This window comes from Vulpes lagopus, chromosome 20 (assembly GCF_018345385.1).
Source record: "Vulpes lagopus strain Blue_001 chromosome 20, ASM1834538v1, whole genome shotgun sequence".
Lineage (NCBI taxonomy): Eukaryota > Metazoa > Chordata > Mammalia > Carnivora > Canidae > Vulpes > Vulpes lagopus.
This window is the reverse complement of record NC_054843.1, coordinates 2,820,552-2,844,483: the sequence shown is the minus strand read 5'-3', so window position 1 is coordinate 2,844,483 and position 23,932 is coordinate 2,820,552. Positions and strand designations below refer to the sequence as shown.

The 23,932-nt window shown below is 54.0% G+C and overlaps 1 protein-coding gene across 2 annotated transcripts; it reads right to left on the bottom strand.

The window, feature by feature from the left end:
• Positions 1–671: 671 nt before the first annotated feature.
• Positions 672–21,942, bottom strand: WDR4 (WD repeat domain 4). 2 transcript variants are annotated; one of them, XM_041735160.1, is made up of 11 exons: positions 21,793–21,942; positions 19,791–19,856; positions 18,549–18,692; positions 13,429–13,585; positions 12,557–12,669; positions 11,009–11,069; positions 6,939–7,037; positions 5,648–5,712; positions 4,553–4,736; positions 3,544–3,613; positions 672–1,623 (listed from the first exon to the last, which is right to left on the bottom strand). In XM_041735160.1, the coding sequence occupies exons 1-11, from the start codon at positions 21,879–21,881 to the stop codon at positions 1,442–1,444; spliced, it is 1,230 nt and encodes a 409-aa protein (XP_041591094.1). In that variant the 5' UTR covers positions 21,882–21,942; the 3' UTR covers positions 672–1,441. The 2 variants fall into 2 exon arrangements, with proteins under 2 accessions (XP_041591094.1, XP_041591095.1); XM_041735161.1 differs by lacking the exon at positions 21,793–21,942 and having other exon boundaries at positions 18,601–18,692; positions 19,791–19,833.
• Positions 21,943–23,932: the final 1,990 nt, after the last annotated feature.

The following is a 23,932-nucleotide window of genomic DNA, read 5'->3' as shown; positions in this document are numbered from 1 at the left end:
ATATTTTAATACGACATGAAATAATATCTTTTGATTTGTTTTCAACCATTTAAAAACGTAGAAGCCATTCCTAGCTCACAGGCCATATAAACCCAAGCAGCGACAGGACTTGGCCTGCAGACCACTTCACAAGACACTGGAAAGGCCAAACCTAAATTTCTCCTAAACCAAGAATTTCAAAGCAGGTTGTCAATGAGAACAGAGCTAACGAGGTCCCTTGAGGCAGACCCCAGCACCCCCATCCTGTCCTAAGCACGCCCCCTCTGCTCCTGGAGCTCTACCCAGCAGTGCCCCTGTGGGGAGGGGCCCCAAGCAGTCCACACACAGCAGTACTTTCAGATCAGTGTGTAAAACAAAACAAGGCACTCAGGGAAAAGCTGGAGCTTTCCAGCTCCTGACACACAAAATAATCTGTTCTATGTACCCCAAGAAAGCCCACTCCGAATTCATCACGGACATACACGGGTTTTCCCATGTTTGAGACCGATCACTGGAAAGCGGGTAAAAGCATGGATAAGCAAATCAGCAGACGCATCTATAAAGCCCAACCACCAAAACTCTTTCATCCCAGAAAGTCAACATTTCCGTCATAAACAGTACACTTGTCAAAAATGGTTTTGCTCCATGTATTCTGAATCAGTTCCAAATGTTGCCGCTACACATTTCCCGAAGCTGCAAAAAGCTCATCTTTATTGATCAGTGATTAGAATTCAGCCGACAGCCCCAGTCTCTGCCTCGTGTGCACAGAGCTCACGTGGAAATTGCAAACATACATGACGGCCTCAACCATCTCCCTGGAGAACTCAGTTCCAGCCGGGGCTCCTGGGTCCTCATATACCCCGAAATCTGCCCGGTCTGCGCCCTACTTCCCCACTAAGGCTGCATCGCGGTGGCGGCAGCTGCATTTCCTGAGCGGACACGGCTCACCACGCAGGGACCCAGCCCCAAGCAGAACCCACAGCCAGCGGCCCCCCATGCTGGATGGTACGGTTCACCACGTAGAGGGAGACATGGGGACAAAACGGGTCTATCGCACTGCCATAAACACGTTTGGTGTGTGGGTCTCCCTGGGGAGGAAAACGCTTCCAGCGTTAGGGGAACAGTGCAAAACCCACAGCCGCCGTGCTGCAGGTTCCGATTTCCTCCAATATGAAGAAAAAGTGCTTCGAGGCACTTGCACTACTCACTTGTAGTATCTCTATTTGAGTCACACGTGGCACAGCTTCCCTTCAGCCAGGGGGTGCCCAAGGTGCCAGGCAGAGGAGCCTCTGCTCAGCGGCAGAAGTTCTAGAGCCCAGGACACCAACCCGTTCTCTGGGACGGCCCAGCATGCGCTGAGCTGGTGCGGACCTGACTGCCACCAAGCGTGGGTTGGGAACGACATCCCCCTTTTTGCTTCTTCAAGGGAGCCGCCAGCAGGGAGAGGGCGCAGCTGGTGTGGCTAGGACGGGCACCTCACAGATGCCTCCCCCGGCTTCATCTTTTTGGCCTGCCCGTTAGGCCCAGGGGGCGGGTTCTGTCGCCGCTTCTGCAGCCTCTCCTCCTTCTTCCTCAGGTAGGCGGTCACGTTGTCAAAGGTGGCCTTGTAGAGACCACTGAAGCCGACATCCACGCCAGCCATGCCTGCAAGGGAGCAACAAGAACAGAACCAGGTGAGATGGGAACCAGTGTGCCCGTGAAACCCTGCTGCAGGGGGATTAACCCGGGACTTGCAGTGGACTTGCAGCGCCTGTTCCAAGGCACCCACACGATGCCCATCTCCTGGTGGCCATGCCACCTGGACCTAAGATGGCTTCTAACCGAACAAAGCCTGGTCATGGCTGGGAGATGAGGCACAAGGGCTGTGGCTTGCGCACTCGTACTGGTGCTGTGAACCACCCCACGGGGGCCCCTGTGCTGGGGACTAAGGGCGGCCTCCAGCCAAGAGCCAGTGAGGGAGTCAGGCCCGTGGCCCAGCAGCCTAAGGGACCAGGTCGATGCCAACCACTCCATGCGCCTGGAATCATATCGCACCGTCAGGGAACCAGTCCTCTGGGGACTGCACTAGGACCCACACAAATAGTGAGATAAAAAGTAGTGTTCTCACCAAGTGCAGGCTATTTGTCACACAGCCGGGTAACAGATGCAGGTTGACCTACATGTCAAGGGCTGAGGGGCATGATGTCCACAGACCAGTCACACGGGGTCCACCTCATCCTGGCCAGAAACTCCTGGGTGCGCCTGTACCCTGCACGGTGACCTCCCACTCGCTCAGGCTTCCCTACCCCTTCTGTGACTTTCAGGCTCAGCTGGCCTGCCTTCCCCGTGCTCTCCCCCTGCACCTTCCCTCACCCCTGCACCGTGAATAGGTTGTTTCATATACAGAAGCTCAGAGAAGCTAAGCCCGCCTTGTCCCACAAGCAGGACATGCTGGCCGCTGGCCCCAGGCCCCAGATGGGGGGATGGCACATACCAGGCTAGGAGCAGGCTCATTAGCAACCCCAACACAGTCCTGCTACACATCAGTCTGACACTGTTGCTAAAGCAAATCCACACAGCGCTAGGGAGAACGAAGGCCTGTCACCCTAAAAGGATGGAAATTAACCCCGGGACCCAGAACCAACAAATCATCACGAGACTGCCTTCCAGGAGACGTTTAGATCACTGCTAGTTGTCAACAGAAATTGAATTTATGGTTGAATCTCTCGAGTTCCAAGGAACTTGGACTTCTCTCTGGGGAATACTTTGAAAGATGTCTTCTGGGCAGTAATTTCTTTACTCAAATGAAGGCGTCTGACTCCCAATGCTGAGTTACCAGTCATCTGTCTGACAGTTGCTTTAAGTCTCTGCCTGAGAAAAGCATCACAGGGTCGCCAGAGGCTGTGTAACTAAGGGATTGCCTTCCTCTACCAATAGAAATAGAGCGAGATCTTGTCATCCTAATGTTCTTGAACAGGACTGAGGGTGGCACCCAAAGCTCAAATGGGCCCTCTGATGTGGCTCCGAAAGCCTGAACACTCCTCACAGACTGTAGCACCATGAAGAGGGGTGTCCCCCGTCTCACCAATGCCTCTCCTCTTCCCTCTGTCTGGCTGTTCCTACTGGGACCCGCCCTGGGCCATGGAGACCCTTGGGCATGTCACTGACTGTCCCCATACCTAACCTTGTGGTCAGGAACCACATGCAGCTGTGGTCACTCAGAGCCAACAATTCGGAGTCTGTGACTCGCCCTGCCACTCCGTCTGAAAGCCCACCAGCTGCTGGCCCCATCCAGGGACGCAGTGAGGCACAGCCCTGAAGGCAGAGAGGTAGACAGCACTCCAACTCTGACCCGGTTCCCACGCAGCTCAACTGTCCTGACACAGACGGCCCAAGTGTGTGTCAGCTCCTCACCGCCCCGACCAGCCGCAGGCCCTCTGGATGGGGACATGGGCACATGCCACACATCCTGGACTCTCGCCCACAAAAGTGGCTTCCTACTATATACAGTATTCTACAATGTGGCCTTGTCCGTGGCCAGTGCTCGACATCATCCTGCAAAGCAGGCCAAAGTCACATTCTCACCTTCAAACATGGCCCAATTCTCCTGAACATGGGCGGAGACCTTCTTTAAAGAGGCATTTTCAGGAACAGCCTGAGAAGACAACGGAAAACACTTACTGGAAAGAGGCAGGAGTGAAGCCCCAGAGCTGCCAGGAAAGGCACAGACAGACCTGCCAGGTGTGGTTCAGGCTGCTGGGCTAGGAGACACCTGCTCACCAAACCCGTGCACTTCAGGCAAAGCTGTCCTGCCTTGGCACACAGCAGTCACCACCTTATGTCAGGAGAATGACCTGTGACGTGTGGGCCGCCAGCATTCTATGCCTTGGCTTGTCACATGTGACCTTGTTTGTCCAAGAAGCCTGGCAGACACGACACATTACCAGCTAGTAGCATCCTGCTTGTCGCTATTTTTTTAGACTAAAATACCCAAAAGGTTCAGGGACATCTCCAAAGCCCTCGGTCAAGTAAGCCCTTATAAAGGATGAGCCAATCTGCAGAGAGCTGGCGTGCTTTGATTCTTCCCCCCAGTGTCCTAGGAGACTCGGGACAGGCAGGAGACAGCCCCACTTTACAGATGGAGCTGGCTCAGAAAAGGTGTAAGGTTCGCACGTCACCCAGTGAGGAGGGGCTCGCTCAGCCCACAGCCCACGCACCTTTCTCCACCCCTGATTCCAGTGCCCCAGATACAAGGCCGTGCGAAGCCTGCCAACATCAAGGACACACAGCCAAGCCACACCAGCTGTTGGTTTCTCTGCTAAAAAGATGTGTGACCAAGACAATCACAAGAAAAATATGCCAATGAAGGAGACTACCCTGCAAAAAACACTGCAGGCGTTATGACATTAGATGAGCTGGCTGGGCACCCTGGCTCCCGAACCCACGTCACATGTCCTCCAGCTCCCCCCACACACACACACCAAGGATGCAGCTCGCATCACCAAGACATAATCAAGCTTTAAGTGAGCACAGCTGTCACCCCCTGCCACCCCCACCACAGGTTTAGGGGCGGCAGGGGCCCAGCACGTCTCACCTGCCACTGGCCCCCCACAGGCCTGCAGAGCACAAGGGGGGCTTCCCGGTAGTCTTGCAGGACCCACAGTCCCTGGCTCTCCTCGAAAGCAATGTCCCACACTCTGTGCTGAAAATCCAGCTGCTGTTTGTAAACCAGCTGCTGTCTGGAGGCATCGAGCTGGAAGATGTAGACCACAGGAATACTTTCCACAAAGAAAGAGAGAAAAATTATTTCAACTACCACAAGGCCCAGGAGGGTATCACCGCATAACATACTGTACCCACATCAGCCCCGAACAGAAGACCCAGCCACTGCCAACACCCTGCGAGCTCATGAGAGACTCGTCCAGAAGCACCCAGTTGAGCCTCCTCCCAACCTGAGAACCACAGGAACAGAGAGATGATGAGTCTAAGTCCCTGAATTGTAGGAAAGTGTGTCCTATGATGGGCCCAGTAGAGGACAAAGGACACCATGTGGAGAAGGTGGCTATCCCACCTGCAGAGCAGCAGACAGCACGGGGCGCTGGGCTCGGGCACCTCCGCATCAGCACTCTTACCCAAGCTAAACCTGATCCATATTTTAAAACAAACTAAGATGCCCTCTGCAGGCTTGTTATAAGGACACATGACATGTGCAGAAACACCAGGACCCACCTGGCACATAAAAAACACTCAAGAACCCACTGGATGGCATGTGGCCCTGAAATCCTCCTCCTCAGCACCACAGGCCCTCGGGCGGGTCATACTGTGACCTTGGGTCGGGTGTGAGGGCTCTATCGGGTCTGGCCCTCGGGTGAGGCTGACTGAAGTGGATTCCGCAACTTTTCCTTGACCCTCACATGGGATTTTATCACACACAAATGATGAGCTGGAAGCTAGTGAATTTAAACAGCAAAAGGGCGCCACCCTAAAGAAAGGGAACCCACACCCATCATGCAACAGCAATCCTCACAGAGTGAAATTCACTGCGGGGACAGGTTGTATGAACAAGACCACCTGAAGCTCCCAGTGTAGGAGAGCCCACAGGGGCCAGTGGAGAGACCTGCGTATCCCCTCCCTCAGTGCCGGCGTGCAAGACCCCAAAGCAAAGCAGGCAGCACGTGAGCTCACCCACCAGTCACACAGCAGCGCCACGCAGCTCTCCTGGCTCCAGTAAGCGATCCTGGACGCAGCAAACCTCTGCAAAGAAAAGCTGCAACTTAACAGCACTTTAGCCTGTCAGGCTCCCCACTCTGGACTGTCCTGTTCAAGTGGAGTTTAGACACAGCGAGACTCTAACAACTGCCACTATGGCAGAGGAAGGAAAGGAAAAAAACAGTCCTGGAACTTTCTGGAAATCAGTGAGAGAAGAGGAAGACCCAGCAGACTACCAGTTTCACAATCCCAACGTGCCACAGCAGACAGCAAAAGCCTCTCCGTGACTGTGGCCTTCCCTCAGTGTCTCCAGAGCCAAAGGAACTGGTCAAGAATAAGGACAGGAGGGGACAGAGAACACAACAGATTATTAACGAGACACAGTTATGTGTGCAAGGTCCACACGTCCTGGAGAGGGAACATCCAGGCGCCGGTCACAAGTGGAAGCCGGGTCTGCCCACTTCTGAGGCCAGTAAGGGCGGCAGTTACAGAGCAGTCTCCAAGGCGACAAGAGAAAGCAGCCAACCCGAGGAGGAGTCAGACGAGCCCTCCCACTCTGGCCCAGGTCTCCTTCGGGCAGGCAGGGTGCCACACAGGAGCTCCAGGGGAAAGGGCAAAGCTGCCCTGAGGACAGCCAGGACCCGGCTCAGCAGAGAGCACCCCCAAGGCCAGCTCTGCAGGCCCGCGTAAGCACGGCTCCCTCCCTGCCCAGCCCAGGAGGGCCTCGGGGAAACTGGTGGGGCCATTCTCAGGTGACCAACCTGGACCTCAGCTGTGCAGAGCACTGGCCCAGGAGCACCATGGAGCACCCCAAAAGGCAGCCCACACATACTCCCTGAAAATCTCTGTAACAACCAGGGCCCAGGAGACCTGACCTGGGGATACGCTGACCAGTGTGCCCTCCCAGGGTAAGGGGGCGGTCATGTGATTAACCCGTGACAAAGGGAGATTCGGGAAGGGTGCTCGGCTCCCTGACTGGCTGATAACCCCCGGTGAAGCCTTCTGCTCTTTTCCATTTCCAAGCAGGACTGGAGGAGGCATTTCTATAAAGTGGGTGTTCAGACACAAGTAAGGTGAGATTTAAGTTACTTCCCACTTGCAGGACCGGGAGCCTTGGGAATTTGAAGCACACGATCTCTCCCAAGGTGGAAGGAGTCTGCATAGATGGCAAGGAAACGTTTCCAACACAACAGCGGTCTTGTTCACAGGATCCCAGTGACTAGAGCGGCACCCAGAAGTCCCCACAGACCCGAGAGACAGTGTGACGTTACCTTGTCACCGCACGGCTCCGCTGGCTCCCGCAGGCTGGTCAGGTGGCAGCAGTGCAGCTCTCGGCCCCCGCGGTACTCCCAGAGCCTCAGCGTGCAGTCCTGCACACACCACGGACCAGTCAGTGTGTGCACACAGAGCAGGCCATCCCTGGCACGCCAGGGCTCCCACCCCATGGCGGAACCTTAACCCAGTGACATGCAGCGCACAGAGGCTCCCTACTCTGAGCAATGACAGTGCGGCCATGCCACTCGTTAGGTTAACACACGACACAAGACAACCTGCCTGTCACATGCAGGATGTCAAAGGTCACGGCTGCCATACTGGAGCCGGGAGCACACTTGCAGACACATGTGCACACGCATAGACGCATCAACAGTCACACATTTGCACAGGAGCGATGTGGGTGGGGCCGATGAGCACAATGACTGTCCCACATCCCTATTTAGTGAAAAGGAAGAGTCCAAGCAGCCTGGGTGGCTCAGCGGTCTAGCACCGCCTTTGGCCCAGGGCGGGACCCTGGAGACCCGGGATGGAGTCGAGTCCCAGGATGGAGTCGAGTCCCACATCGGGCTCCCTGCATGGAGCCTGCTTCTCCCTCTGCCTGTATCTCTGCCTCCCTCTCTATCTCTCGTGGATAAATAAAATTCTTAAAAAAGAAAAGGGGGAGTCCATGTGTCACCCCCAAGACTGTCAACTGGTACAGCCTGCAGGGAAACTGGCATGTGTATTAACTGGCATCCCCTCAGTAAGGGATCTCCAGGTGGCTCAGTGGTTTAGCACCGCCTTCAGCCCAGGGCGTGATCCTGGAGTCCCAGGATCGAGTCCCGCATCAGGCTCCCTGCGTGGAGCCTGGTTTTCCCTCTGCCTGTGTCTCTGCCTCTCTCTGTGTCTCTCATGAATAATAAAGTAAAATCTTAAAAAAAAAAAAAAAAAAAAGCCTCAGTGCTCCAGAAAAAAACGTAAATACGACAGAAAAAGGCTCATATTAACAAATGCTTGTCGATGACCTCACTGAAAAGACAGGATGTAGAAAGAACTGCACATCTGAGAACATTCAGACACAAGGGCAGTGAAATGAAGCCTTGCTGGTTCATTTGCTTGGATGGCACCTTGGGGATCCCTCCCCCGGTGTGCACAGAGGCCATCCCGACAAGAGGGCACCCGAGGCCCAGATTCCAAGCTGCCCGCTGAGATGGCACAGACAGAGCACATGGAGTTTCTAAATGACTGGGAGGAAGGGAAGAAGAGCAAGGCCCTTAGGAGCCAAGAGCAGCAGTGTGTGGGTGCTGGGCAAGAGCACGAATACCTGCCATGGAAATAGCACACAAACTCAGGGGCTAATGGTCACCCACCCCTAGGTCCCCCACAGCGACAGGAAAAGGATGTTTCTGAGGCGTAAAGCCTGAGGGACAGAAATGCAACAAAAGACAATGGTGAGGCCCCCTTGGAGCAGAAGAGTGGAGGGCCTGGTGCAGGAGGCTGCGACCCAGCAGCAGCATGGTGATGGGAAGGGGTGCTGTCAGAGTGGCAGGTTCACCCTCTGAAGCCAGGAAGCCAGAGGCCACCGACTCAGGGACTCCAGATACAAGCTGAGGAGCACCAACAGCCCTCCCCGGTCACCTCCTGGAGCACGGGGACAGGCCTGATGCTCAGAACAGTGAAGACTGGGCAAAGGGATCACCAGAAGAGGGCTGACCCAGATGGCCTGCAGGTGCCCGACTCCGACACCCTGGGCTCCCAGACGCAGCCTCCACCAGGCTGGCCGTGGCCCCATCCCCATCACAAATGGATAGATGAGACCAGCAGACATCTGTGGGACATGGACACCACAGAGGGTGAAGGCAACACATGCGTGGGCTGGGTGAGACCAAAGACATGCGCTCAGGACCGACGAACGGGGCGCCTAACAAAAGGACACTCAGTATGAGAAAAAGCTCCGGACAATTACCAGGAACAGCAGAAGTGAAATACCCACAGGATACTCGAACTAAAGTTGAGGAGGAGTATTAAAAAGCTGAACCAGGAGCATGAGAGAGAGACCAAGGGAAAGAAGCAGCAGGAAACACAGCCCAACATCCCACACCACAGACTCGAGGGGAAGCGCCCCAGTGAGGACACTGCCGGGCCCAAGATCTCCACCGCAGGGGCCACCCCGACCGGGCAGCTGGTTTCCCAAGCCCAGCCCCCACCTCCCCTAACTTCAGAGCACAGGGGCAGAAAGGCCCCTGGAGCATCTAGAGAAGCGGAAACAGATCCCACTGAAAGGACCCAAACTCACAATGGCCTCAGGCGTCTCATGAAAGCCAGGCACACTGGGGATCAACCAGAGAAAACACGGGCCCTATGCCTTCCAAATCCCTGCGGGGAGCTTTCACCTCAAGCTCTATACCTGCCACCCACCAGGCTTTCCTCCGCTGGGCACCACCCTGCCAGGCATCCCTCCACCAGATGCCCCCCCTCCAACCAGGAGCTGGGGGATTAAGGGCACTTCCAGGAAAGTAGCTTTATGACAACACCCCCCCCTCCACCTTCAGATGCGCTGCTCCCAAACAGAGAAGAGCGAGAGCAAGAGAATGAAAAGGAACGGGGTGGAGTACAGCCCACCAGTAAACAAGTGGACAAAGGGCAAGGGCGCATCACCACAGGGGGCAGGACGGCACAGGGAAAATGTGTGTTCTCGTTTCTCGATTGCTCACGTTCTCTGGCTACGTGGGTCCCAAGGGCGCACCTTGGCAGAGCCGGTGGGAGCCACGGCCAATTTCTACTGCAGGCGGCACAGGAGAATTTCACAAGGATATGCTTCTAGTGAAAATGAAAAGTCCCTTTTGCAAGGTATGGGGGACAGAGGACAGTGCACTCTGGCAGCCAGAGCGCCAGCCCTCCTACATCTCCAAACAGGATCACAAGCAAAATGCTGGAACTTGCCAGGCTAGTGCTAAAATCAAAGGTATTGGGATCCCTGGGTGGCGCAGCAGTTTAGTGCCTGCCTTTGGCCCAGGGTGCGATCCTGGAGACCCGGGATCGAGTCCTGCGTCGGGCTCCCGGTGCATGGAGCCTGCTTCTCCCTCTGCCTATCTCTCTCTGTGTGACTATCATAAATAAATAAAAATTTAATAAATAAATAAATAAATAAAATAAAATATATTTATTTCATTTTTCTGGGCACCTATTTTTTTTTATTATGAAATAAAGTAAAAGGCATAGGTACGGCAAAATTCACAAAAACTGGCGGCCCCTGAGGACTCTGGCCACATCTGTTTTCTTGTTTGCTACCACAGGACCACACACTGCTGGGAAGTACAGGACGGGACAGCAGAAACCGTGAGAACACGGACGTAGTAAAAGAAAGAAGCACACATGCACACACAGCGGCCAGATGTCTGCAGGATGCCACGGAGGCCACTGTTCCCACCCAGAAACCCTAATTCTTTGAAGGTCCAAGGCCCTTCCATGCAGCCCCCACCACCCCAAGCATCTGAGTCCCATAAAACACTAAGGGGCAAGAAAGACAGGACAAGGACAGGGCTTCCAGAAGAAAAGGAGACACCACTAATAATCCAAAACCTTCGCTTTGGCAGAGACTACTGCTCCATGATCCTTTCACAGATTATTCCTTAGAGCCAAGTCTCTGATCACTAAACCATCAAGGCTTCAAGCCCCAACTGCCAGGACGTAGAAGTTTTCATTACAGGTCAAAGCCCCCACCAAGGCTGGGCCCCACCTGAGGGGCAGGGTCAAGAGCCAGGACAGTGGTAAGTGGATGGAACCCAGGACCCCCAGACCCAGAAAGGTCTTCCCACCAACTGCTGTAATGGGGGTGACGTCATGATGTGACGACAGCCCTGAGAACACCGTCTTCACACCCTGCTCCCGTGGTGCCCCCCCCCCACACACGTAACACCCCAGTGGAGAGCCAGCCACAGTCAGCTCCAAAATTCAGAAGACGAGCACCATCTAGTGGACAGCCACCAGGCGAAAGACCCACTCTGCGAACAAAGGCTGCGTGTCCATCCTTGCCCCCCAATCCTCCTCCCCGACCCCGGCAGCCCCCCTTGCTGAAAGCACTTACCCCGGAAGAGGAGAGCAGCAGCTCGGGGTGGTCGGGCACCACGAAGATGCGGCTCACAAACCTACAGTGCAGACAGAGCTGAGGGTGAGCCAAGTCCCTGTGCGCTGCTGTGACGTCTGCTCGCCCATCTGTCATCTCAGAAGGAAGCCTCCTCCCCCTGCCCTGGGCCCCCCACAAAAACTGCAATGGGCCCCCCGTGTAGCTGGACAGCACCGACAAGCTGGAGGAGCACGCTGCGTCGTTCTCAGGAGCCCCACCACGACAGACACCCAGCAGGAGCGGGCCCCAGCCATGCTGCGGGGACACCACGAGCATCTGTACTGCTCACTCCGGCTGCCCTGCTCCCAGCCCAAGACCTTCCCTGCAGGTCTTCCTGCAGGTTTTCCTGCAGGTTGGGGACCACAGGGAGCCTGGGGGCAGGAGGGGGAACCACAGGACAGAGCCAGGGGGTGGGGGCAGCAACACAGGCCAGCGGACAGAATCAGACCCACTGTCCTCTGGGCTCTGCCGGCTGTGAGCCAGCCTCTAGCGTGGCAACGGGACAGCATTCCCCACGTCTCACCCGGCAAGGACGCCATCACTAGCCCACGGCTCGCGGGACGCCCACGATCGCCTCTCCCCTAGAGAACATCACGGAGTGCTTAAGTCACCTCACTGGCTCAAGGGGAGGAAAGGGCGGAAACCAGTTTCCACAGATCCTCCACGAGATCCTTCAACGCCTATCTGTACTCTTTGTTCACGAGCTGAAACACCTGAGCGCCTTCAACCTGCCGGCCAGGGTGCTGAGGGCGGGAGCCGGCCGGGAGCGCAGCCCGCAAGGCCCTCCGCGCAGGGCGCCGGCAGGAGTCGGGCCCGCGGAGGCCTCGGGAGAGCGCCCCCAACAAAAACACGGCACCGGCCACGCCAATTACGTTCACACGTGACGTTAAGAAACAGACACAGGTGAAAATAACTGACGCTACTACTCTTCCTTAACCCAATTCATCCAAAATACTACCATTTCCACACCTTAACTAAAGACTAGTAACAAGCTGTTTCTACGTTCTTTTTTCCTATGAAATCTCTTAAATTGGGTCTTGTACATTCATAGCACATCTCACTCCAGACTCCAGGGCTCGGGGCTCCTGTCTAGACTGTGCAGACTAAGAGAAAAGGCCAGCAGTGCAGGAAGAGCGGAAGGGAGACCTTGCTGAGAAGATAAGTGACAGCACATGCAAAGGCCCTGAGGCAGAGTGCTGTGTGGGAGCACAGTGAGGAGGAGCAGACCCCCGTAAGAGACGGCCACAGGGCTTGCAGGTCGTAACTCCAGATGCTGGATTGCTAGAGACCTGAATCAAAGCCCACGTGAGCTGTCAGGAGCTACTAACAAGGCCACTAGTGACCTTCACAGAAGTCAATTTACATTCCATTCAAAACCGAGAAACAGGAGCAACCTCAGAATTAACTCACACAGGGCAGGTCCTCTCCCACAAGGCCCTCGCCCAGGTGCGGGCGGCCCACCTGTGCTTCAGCCTGCACTTCCTCCTGTGGGGCAGGAAGGGGACTCACTCTGTGTGCCCGAGGCAGAAGGACTCGATGCTGTGCGGTGCCGCGGCCCAGCTGACCCGGATCTTCTCATCCCGGTCGGCAGTGAGGACGTAGCGGTCATCGGGACTCACAGCCTGCACACGGGGGATTAGCAGGGACAAACCTGCTGGTGAGAGTAGCCACAGCTGCCCCCCACCTCCAGCACCCCCCCAGGACTTGTCCCCCGCTCTACACCAGGGGTCCTCACGCAGGACACCGCAGCGGCATCTAGATGCCTATCTCAATGCAACTCCCTCCTGCCACCTGGCACACCATCCCTTGGCCTTCCTCTCTTCCTTCCTCCTCCAAGTGTCCCCATGGCCAGGCAATCACCACGTCCTGGTGGTCTTTCCTTCAAGAACCCCTCCCTTGTTGTTCGGTCTCTCCTGTCAGGTCCCACCCCAGCTCCACCAGCTCTTGACTGCCCCCAGCCCTCACCGGGCCTGGGGGGCGGGGGGGAAGCTCCGGGCTCAGGGGTTGGACAGAGGTGGAGGCCTCTGGACAGAGGTGAGGCCCAGAAAACAGGAGGACGAGCTCAGGCTTTGAGATGGCACCTGCCCTTCCACATCCCTCCTCCACTTCGTCACCCAAACCAGGCTGTGCCTCACACCTGGAACCACCCAGGCACCTCCTAAATGGCCTGCAGGCATTCACCCTGTCAGCTTCACCTTCAATTCCATTCCCGCGAACTCCCACAAACTCCCACGAACTCCCACTCCCAGAGCCACAGAGCTGTCCCTGCTACAGAACCCTAACCCCAACAGCTGGGCTCACAGACCCGGCCTCACCTCCCCGGTGACTCCCCCTGCCCCACCTGACTGCAGCAGAGTTAATTAGGCCCATCACCCACATACCACGTCCAACAACATTGACAGGTGCCCAAGCTCAAGCTGACTGCATCTCTGTGGCTCCAACACAGGAAAGGAATAAACGTCCCCAGACTTGTCAGCCACCAAAAGCTTCTCCTCCGAGGCCGTGAAGGTCAAGGCCGTGCACCTCCTCACCACGGTCCTGGAAGGCAAGAGACGCCCACAGTTGGCTTGCACGGGTCAGCACAAGATCGGCCGACAGACCTGCAGGCGGGAAGTTCTGCTGCCGTTACGTCAGCCCCTCGCCCCGGATCTCCCTGCCAGTTACCAAAAGCAGTGCCAGAAAACTCAAGCAGTTAAGAGAACAGAGACAAAGCCAATACCTTAGCCAAATTCTACTTTGGAATATTTTTGCTTTTATGACAGCAAAATCTAGGTATTCAATGTGAAATCTACCCAAATCTGCCGTGTATTGGAAGATTGTCGTAATAAAATATTGGGAGAGTCACTCCTTGATTGACCCCAGCACCTCTACTGTGCACTTTGGGGAAGAAAATGGTCAGCTTCATCAACAGCAACATGTTCTGATCGGAACCGCAAGCACACACACCACAGAGGGCCCTCCTAGCCTTGGAGGTCCAGGACCACTGAGTCCACACCCCAGCCCCAGAGGACCCTGCTGCGCGGGAATCCCACCCGTGCTGCCCACACACAACACCCCTGAATGGGGCGACAGACCCCGTCAGCACACACAGCATTCACCGTCCCTCCCCCAGCCCCCAGGGCAATTCCAGAGGAGGGCGAGCTGCCTCAGCACGTGCACTGCTGGGGGGCGAGCTGCCTCAGCACGTGCACTGCTGGGGAGGTCGGGGCTCCAGCTCAGGCTGTGTTAAAGTTAACACACTCATCAATTCAAGCCCTTCGTCCAGGTTCACAAGATGTGCCACATCTGTGCGTTGGTTGCATCCTGTGCCAGCCTAAGCAACAAAGTGACAGCTCACACCACACACACACACCTACCCTTCTGGGTCTCGCCTGCTGGTGGGGAGCAGGGTTCACGCAGCTTCCTCTCGCTCTCCCGGGTCACCTCCCTTCTACAGGCATCCCTCCAGCAGAGCCTGCTTTCCACAAGGCAACCCAGGGATCCCACACACCTATACTTATCCTACTGCTTCATGCACAAACATCCATGTAACCTACCGTTACCACGGTTCCCCTCAAAAGAGCTAGGGTCCCTGCTCTCCTTTGTCACCAGAGGGGGTGGAAGTGGACTCACTTTCCAACAAGAGCCAGTGTCTGTGCACAGGGCACCCAGCTCCCCACAGCTGGACCCCAGATGTCACTCGAAACAGAAACTGAAGCTCAAGAAAGCCACATCTCCAACATGAGGACCAGACAATGTGGGACCCTCCCATGTTCTCGGGAGCAGAGGAACAAGAGGCCAGAAAATGCAGACAAGAGGGCCTGTAGCTGTCCCAAGGCTCCAGCCTGTGGCAGCTGCACCTTCTCCCAAACTTCCTGGAGCCAGTGGAGCCACAGAAGGACAAGCAAGAGATAAATGCGGGCGGACTCCCGCGTGGCTCAGCAGTTTAGCGCCTGCCTTCACCCCAGGGTGTGATCCCGGGGTCCTGGGATCAAGTCCCGTATCAGGGCCCCTGCATGGAGCCTGCTTCTCCCTCTGTCTGTATCTCTGCCTCTCTCTCTGTGTCTCTCATGAATAAATAAGTAAATCTTAAAAAATAAAAAAGAGAGGGGCAGCCCTGGTGGCTCAGCGGTTTAGCGCCGCCTACAGCCCAGGGCCTGATCCTGGAGACCCGGGATCGAATCCCATGTCAGGCTCCCTGCATGGCACCTGCTTCTCCCTCTGCCTGTGTCTCTGCCTCTCTCCTCTCTCTCCTCTCTGCATATTCTCATGAATAAATAAATTAAATCTTTAAAAAAGAGAGAGAGAGAGAGAAAGAGAGAGAGAGAGAGAGAGAGAGAGAGAGAGAGAGAGAGAAATAAACACGGAGAAAACAACAGAAGAAAGACAAACAGGCTCCGGGCAAGACTAACCAACTCTCCGACCACACGGTCACTGAAGCGCCGCCGCACGTTCTGACGGGCACTGATGCAGCTGCTGCGCAGGCACTGGTCCACAGCGGGGGCTGGACCCCCCGGAGGATGGGGCGTGGACTCACGCGAGCACCCCACCGCTGTCCCCCGCCAGCGCAGCACAGCAATGGCTCCAGAATCTCGTCCCTTTGTTTTCTGCCGGAGCTTTATCTTCTGAGGCTGGTCAGTCCTGGCAAGGATTCCAGGATGCAGCTTTGCTGTACAGGGCACGCAGGGGTGAGGGTCTGAGGGAGCAGGTCACAGACCCAGACAGGGATGGGCTGGCCGCTCTGCCCCAGTCGGAAGGCAGGGGCCTCACCGGGCTTCGAGGGCTCCGCCCTGCCGCCTCCCTCCAGTCACAGGGTTCATAGCCCAGCGTCCCGTCCTCACCCACCCCCGGGGCCAGCCTGAGCCTCTCCCCTCTGCCACCAAGTGGAGCACCGCCCCGGTCAGGTAGCTGAGCCCTGAAATCACCCCACAGGCCTGGTGTCCATCCAAGGCCACCTCCAGAGCACCACACTCATTCAACAAAACCGAGCGTGTGGGGGCCCAGTGGCCACAGGGCACCGAGGATACCAAGCTCCCTGATGCCACCACCTCCAGCAGCCAGGCCGCTTCGGGCAGGACAATCCCATCCCCTGGGGCTCTCTGCTTTTCCACACTTTTGTTATTTCAACACAGGCAGTTTCAGAAACGGCAAGATTTCCTACGTAAGATTTCTCACTAATAAACGTACACAACACACAACACAAAGTATCCTGCCACCCCAAGCACCCGACTTTTGGTTTAGAAAACCTGGCCTTGGTTCTGAGCCTCTGCATTGTAAACAGACACCTTGAAACGAATCACTGCTATGCACTACTCCCATTTGGCTTTTCCTTAAAAACCTCCAGGATTAAGTTTTAAAGCCAATGGAGAGCTCCGAGCTGTGAGCAACTCCTGCTCCAATGTGGGTAAAGTGAGCCCAGGACACCCTAAACACTGGACTAAAGATCAGATGCGTCAAGAATGGGTGTTTCTCTAAGGAAAGAGTACATCTATTTGTGCCCCCCCTCCCAGGTGTAATGGCTGACGGACCAGGCAGCAGCACATCTTACTTTGAGATCAGCGTAAATCCACAGGACTAGGCAACGTGAGAAATGCAAGCTCTAGACCCACGACATTTTCTGGCCTGACCCCTTGGCTCAGTGGCTGCCGCAGATGGGATGGGAGTTATACGGGGACCTGTAAGCACTGTCTGCATGCACGATGTACCTCCAAGCAACATGAGAGGCACACCTCACACAGAGCTTTCCGACACAAAACTACTCTGCTGGCATCAATGTAAAAACCAAGGCTGGGATCCCTGGGTGGCTCAGCAGTTGAGCATCTGCCTTCGGCTCGAGGCGTGATCCTAGAGCCCCAGGATCGAGTCCCACATCGGGCTCCCTGCATGGAATCTGCTCCCTCTGCCTATGTCTCTGCCTCTCTCTCTCTCTCTCTCCTGGAGTCCCAGGATTGAGTCTCATGTAGGGCTCCCTGCATGTATCTCTGCCACCCTACCCCCTGCCATATGTGTCTCTCATAAATAAATTTTTTAAAATCTTAAAAAAAAAAAAAAAAAAAAAAGGCCAAAAAAAACAATTAAATGAGAAAAAAGGCAAGTGCCAACCACCATTTGCTAATGTGTAACTTCCCATCCTGACCATTTCTAGATCTTTCCATGAAGACAATCGCCAACACACTACCTTTAAAAGACAAAACAAAGACATAGCACCTTCCCCTCAAACGTCCCTGGACAATGCAGAGGGAACCAGGCATATAGACACACGACTCTGTGCCTGCACACTTACCCGGGCCTTCCACTCCAGACCTTGCCCTACATCCCCTGATATCCTGACAGCCTCAGGAACCCGAGGACACTGGGCAGCCCTGGTGGCTCAGCAGTTTAGCGCCACCTTCAGCCTAGGGCATAATCCTGGAGACCCAGGATCCAGTCCCACGTTGGGTTCCCTGCATGAAGCCTGCTCCTCCCTCTGCCTGTGTCTCTGCCTCTCTGTCTCTCATGAATGAATAAATAAAATCTTAAAAAAAAAAAAAAAAAAAAAGGAAACTGAGGACAGTCGAGAGAACTCTAGATGCCTTCTTCCAGACCCTGCACGATGCCAGGAGCTCTTGGACAATAGCCAGAGCCCCACCATGAGCCCTGGGCACTCGCCCTGCAGTCAATGAGCAGGTGCCACCACAGGACAGGGGCGCGTTGACAGGCTGTGTGGGTGACCCCTGTCCCAAGGTCAGGACAATGCACCCTCCTGAACAGGGGACACATACCAACATAGATTGCCACCTGCAGTTTGCGTTTTTACTCTTCTTGTAGAAAATAAGATGCAAAAGGAATCCAAAAAGCACAGCTGTCCCCAACACAGATGTGAGCCAGCTACAAAGTGAAATTCCTTAACCTCGCCTGTTGAGTAGTAATATATCATCATCTGCATGTGTTTATCCCTTACTCCTGAGGGACACAGCTACGCTGTGCAGCCTCAGGGAGGCAACAATGAGGCAACAGGATGACTCTGCCCCGTGTGGGTGCTTCCATTCCTGTCACAAAGACCTCATAATCCGGGCTCTCACCCACTTGAGGAAATAAAGAACTTAATATCAGGACCCAAGCAAGAGGAATTTATACCTGCCTAGGGCCTGTATCAACATCACCCGCCTCCTCTCCTAAACCTGATTTTCTTCATTTCTGCCACAAGGCTGGGGGAACACTGGAAAACATGATGGCTTGGTGGCCAGGAGCACCGACTCTAGAGCCAGAGCGACCAGGTGCAAGACCCAGCTCTGCCCCGAGCTGACTGGGATCAGCTTCCAGACTCCAGCCAGGGATGTGGGTGAGAACAACCCCCTCAACCCCATGACACAGGATTGTTTTGAGGATTAAATCAGTTATCACACATGGCACTGACAACAGTGCCTAGCACAAGGCTGAGACTACGTGTTAGTTGCTTATTTACTACGTCACTATTGTTGCAGGCATGCAAGTGTAAGCTGTGCGTTCAACATCGAAATTATTCAACGTTAGCATTTCATACCTGACACTCAGACATTGCCATGGTTTTGTACGGAAAAGAATCAGACGCTTACTGTCATCAGTTAAAGCAAAATAGCTGCCAGACTTGGAGAAGGTGGACGCCAGAATCGTGTCACTCCCCTTATCCACGGGCTGCCCGTCCTCCCTGAGAAGAGAAGACAAGGATCATCAAGGCTTACCTGTGTGAACAGGGCTGTGTTCCTCCAGGCTAGCCTTGCTCGTTTATATGAGCAGAGACAGAAAATAGCAGGAGGTTCATGTACCCAGAACATAAACATGTATTAACCAAACAGGGATAAAGTCAAAACAGCTGTAATTTTTTTTTTTTTTAATTTATTGTAGGAACACAGTGAGAGAGAGAGGCAGAGACACAGGCAGAGGGAGAAGCAGGCTCCATACACCGGGAGCCCGACGTGGGATTCGATCCCGGATCTCCAGGATCGCGCCCTGGGCCAAAGGCAGGCGCCAAACCGCTGCGCCACCCAGGGATCCCAACAGCTGTAATTTTTAAGGAATAAATCTAACGAAACAGAAAAATCTCTCAGCACACAGACTAAAATCCAAAGAGCTGAGCCAGGGATTCCTGGGTGGCTCAGCGGTTGAGGATCTGTCTTCGCCTCAGGGCGTGACCCCAGGGTCCCAGGATCAAGTCCTGCATCAGGCTCCCTGAGGGGCTCTGCCTATGTCCTCCCCTCTCTCTCTGTCTAATGAATAAATAAAATATTTAAAATAAATAAATAAGTAAACAAAGAGCTAAGCCAGAAAGACTCTCAGAGATCACACGGCCCACTCCCTCAGGGACATAAACAAATCAAAAACGAGTCAAGGACTAAATCATTAAAAAAAAAGAAAAAGCTACAACCAATTTCACCAAAAAAAGGCACCAGACAAATAATCACACTCTTCTTTTCTTATATTCCAATTAACTAAAGCTAACTTCAAGGCATTTAAAACTGCATTGCATTACTTCAAGATTCCCCCAGACTTAATTACTGACAGAAACTAAGTAAAAGTATTTAGAAAAACCCTAACTACTCTAATGTTCTTAACACCAAATTTAAAGCTGGTTCCACTTTTCTTTACTGACGTGGTACCCGGTTCATCCACACAACAGTGTAAACACAAATGAAGATTTTGACGAGCAAGACAGCTTACTCAGAAAGACAACAATTTACTCCTTGGGCTACCCTGTCCCCTTTGGTCCAACCATTATCGGGCCTGAAGAGTCTCCCCATCACCTCACCCTTTATTCTCCTGTGGCTTCGCTTCTGCTGTGCAGCAATCATATGTGAAGAGGACGTCATCATCACTAAGGAAAAACAGAAATACTTTAAAAGGAGCACTTCATTAACAAAAACGTGAGGGGTTTTTTTCCTTGGAGTACAAATATTTTCATATTCCTTAAATTAAGGGTCTTATCCACAACAAAATATTGCATACAGTACTTCAGAGAAAGGCTAAGGAGCTTTATTATTTGCTTAATTTTTTCAGATTTGCCATATACCACTGGCATGGTTCTGCACTCAAAATTATTGGTTAAGTAAAACAAATGAGGATAAAAACTTAATAGGAAGTAATACATTATTCTTTCACACCCTAGAAAATTGATGCAAGAGAGTTATGTTGGAAGAAATCACATTTGAATGGTTTTTGGTGAGATTCTTGCACCTAAACTTAAAACCGGGACGCCTGGGTGGCTCAGTGGTTGAGCGTCTGCCTCCCACTCAGGGCGTGATCCTGGGGTCCCGGGGATCGAGTCCCACATCGGGCTCCCTGCATGGAGCCTGCTTCTCCCTCTGCCTGTGTCTCTGCCTGTCCCTGAGTATCTCTCATGAATAAATAAACAAAATCTTAAAAATAAAAAAAATAAAAAATAAACTTGAAACTGCCACCATTTAAAAACGTCTCAATACGCGCAACTGAATTATTGAAAGCTACATCTAAAACTAATGACGCGCTGTACATTTTGGTTCAACGGCTGAACATCTGTCTTCAGCTCAGATTGTGATCCTGGGGTCCTGGGATCAAGTCCTGCACCCGGCTCCCTGCGTGAGGCCTCCTTCTCCCTCTACCTGTGTGTCTGCCTCTTCCATAAATAAATAAAAAATATTTTTTTAAAAAGAGACACAAAGGAGGAATCGTACTAAAAAAAGGTGATGTGGGCAGCCCGGGGGGGCGGTTTAGCCCTTGCCTTTGGCCCAGGGCGTGATCTCAGATCGAATCCCATGATGACGGGCTCCCTGCATGGAGCCTGCTTCTCCCTCTATGTCTCCGCCTCTTTCTCTCAGGGTCTCTCATGAATAAATAAAACGTGGGCAGCCCTGGTGGCTCAGTGGTTTAGCACCGCCTGTGGCCCAAGGTATGATCCTGGTGACCCGGGATTGAGTCCCACATGGGGCTCCCTGCATGGAGCCTGCTTCTCCCTCTACCTGTGTCTCTGCCTGTGTGTGTGTGACTCTCATGAATAAATAAAACATTTTTAAAAATCTAAAAAACAAATAAAACGTTAAAAAAAAAATAAAAAGGCATATCCTATTTTTAAAAAAGGGGGGGGTGGGTTTATTACAGTTGTTCTATATCAAGCACAGTATCAAGTGTGATAATCCCATGACTCCCAGGGGCATGTGTTAGAATACCACGAACCTGTAAAACAAAATAATCTGGAACCAAAAAAATACATAAATAAGCAAATCATAATAATAACTGAAAGTAATAAAAAGAAGTAATCTGGAACAAACCGCAAGTTGGTGAGTGTTATCGTTCGCGAAAACCAAATGGTTCACAGAGCGCCGGGTTAACCGAAACCCAGCCCTGAACAAAGAGCAGAGCGAGTGTCTACCCCTGACACGCGTGTCATCGGCTTCAAGCACGAACCGCAACTACCCCCAGACGGGAGCAAGGGCCCGAGGCCGACCTCGGGGGCCGGGCCGCGGGGAGCACGAGCCTGCGAGGGCAAAGCGTCACGGGGTGCAGGGGGCGCTGCGTGGGGCGGACCCGGAGCTCCAGCGGGGGGGGGGGGGGGGGGGGGCGCGCCCGGGCTCCCCTGGGGGCAGGGCCGGGGCCCCGCGGGGTCCCGCCCGAAGCGGCCCGCAGCGTCGGGGCACGGGGGGGGGGGTTCTCGGGAGAAGACGAGCACGTGGCCCGGCCGACGGGGGGAGGGGGAGGGGGAGGGGGAGGGTCCCCCCCGGACCCGAGCGAGGGAAGCAGCCCCCCCAGGCCCCGCCGCGCGCCCGCCGCCCGCTCACCTGCTCGCAGTGGACGTGGCGAGGAACCGGCTGCCGCCGCGCACCACCAGCGCCTGCCCGCACAGCGCCAGCCCCGCGGAACTCGCCATGCGCCCGCCGGACCGCCGCGCCGCCCCCCACGTGCGCCGCCGAGCCCCTCTTCCTGCTGGCGCCGCGCGGTGACGTCAGGCGCAGGCGCGCGCGGTGGCGTCAGCGGGCCCGCCCCGCGGAGGCGCTGGCCGCGCGCACGCGCACCAGGCGGCCGGCACGCCCACGTGGGAGCCCCTCCTGCGCGTGCGCGGGGCCGCTCCTGGGCCCTCGTGCGCTGCAGCCCCGCGGGGCTCCTCCTGCAGCGGGTCGGTGGGCTCGGAGCCGCGCGGCCCCCTCGCCCGCCGCAGTTGCCCTTGCCGCCCCAAGCCAGAGGGATGCTCCCACAAAACACAGATCTGACCATTGCCTCCCCCTGCCTCCAACCAGCAGGTGGCTTCCCATTGCTCTCAGGGCAAAGACAGGCCCGGGTCATGCTCCGGCCAGCTGCCCGTGGTCTGGCCCTCACCTACCCTGCAGCCTGCTCGCCCCACACTCGCCCCACACTCGGTGGCACGGTGCACTCACCCCAGAGCCTTAGCACATGCCCTTCTTGGGTCTCCCCAACACCCCCATCTATTTACTGTAACTAGTGAATTCCAGCACTTCAGTGGCATCACTTGATCAGGGGAGCCTCCCACGCTTAACGTTATTTGCATTCGTGATTATTTAATGTCTCTCCAGACTACAAATGCCTAATTTTGCAGGTCACAGTTCTCCTAACTTGCAGCACGATACCTGGCGGGGGAAGTCGGTGCTCAATATTTGCTGAGTAGGTGAATGGAACAACTAATCGTCTTAAAGGAGTGGTTACTGTTAGAGAAGAGCGAAGGGGTGATGATGGGCAGGAGGCACAGGGAGCTGGGAACATGCTGGCCCTAAACCCACCTCCTGTATGAATCAAGGATGAATTTATACCCCAAATCAAAGGAGGCTGCTGCCAGCAAAGCAGAATGTGTGGGAGAAAGCCAGACTTCCTTAAAGGCAATGCAGTAGGGCACCTGGGTGGCTCAGTGGTTGAGCATCTGCCTTTGGCTCAGGTGGTGATCCTGGGGTCCTGGGATCGAGTCCCACATCGGGCTCCCCGGATGGAGCCTGTTCTCCCTCTGCCTGTGTCTCTGTCTCTCATGAATAAATAAATAAAATATTTTTTTTAAAAAGGCAGTGAGGTAAAAGGGATTTTCATGAAGGCAAAAAGATGGGAGAGTTTGTGTATCACAGTACAAAGGACACAGAGGGTTGGGGAGAAGGAAAGAGGAGGAAAAACATTGCAAGGGAGTATTGGGGGGCAAGGTTGCTGCTAGGCAGTAACCACAGTGAAAGCAGGAGACTGCCCCATGTTTCTGAAAATGAATCTGCTATAAACATCATTTCTATTCGACTACACTAGCTGGCACAGTCAAAGTCCATGCTCATGGTCTGGGATGTTTTTCAAGCATGCGAGTGAATTTACGGTTTCTATTCTGGGCAAGATAATTATACTAAGACCACAGAGATCCAAGACGGGGGCCAGTCATCACTAGGCTTGGGAGCAAATTCAGCTTTCTTTACAGTTGTCACTTAACGCCTTTTTTTTTTTCGTCACTTACGTCTTATAGAATGTTCCACGACACACCTTCTAACCTAAAATTGACTAGAATATACCTATTTGAACGGATCTTGAAGTTTGACTCCCTTCGTGTTACAAGTTACAACCTTGAAAAATTAGTACAATTTTTTTAAGCTGTCGAGACTGAACAATAAAGATTTAAGAGAAATCGTGCATCATATCACAAGATGCAGAGCACGTATACATGAAAACTTAGAGTTGTGCTTGATCATCACACGTGAACACACCCTAGTCATTTTGATCTTTTTGAGGTGACGAGCCATGTGCCTCTCATTCTGAATCCTTACAGTACTTGAGCCAATGAGATGTATTTGCCTAAATATATTTTTCTCAGCAAATTCCAGGATAACCCAAACCTTTTCTTTGTAACTTTTTTTTTTTAATATTTATTTATTTATTTATTTATTCATGAGAGACACAAGCAGAGAGAAGCAGGCTCCATGCAGGAACCCCTGTGTGGGACTT

What these genes read in the sequence shown, in the direction of transcription:
- WDR4 (XM_041735160.1), bottom strand. Translation starts at nt 21,881, where the DNA reads ATGGCGAGTTCCGCGGGGCTGGCGCTGTGCGGGCAGGCGCTGGTGGTG. An exon ending in GCCACGTCCACTGCGAGCAG is followed by an intron (nt 19,857 to 21,792) that starts GTGAGCGGGCGG and finishes GTTTTTCCTTAG; the next exon opens with TGATGATGACGTCCTCTTCA. An exon ending in TGGCAATGTCTGAGTGTCAG is followed by an intron (nt 13,586 to 18,548) that starts GTATGAAATGCT and finishes CTTGCCTTCCAG; the next exon opens with GACCGTGGTGAGGAGGTGCA.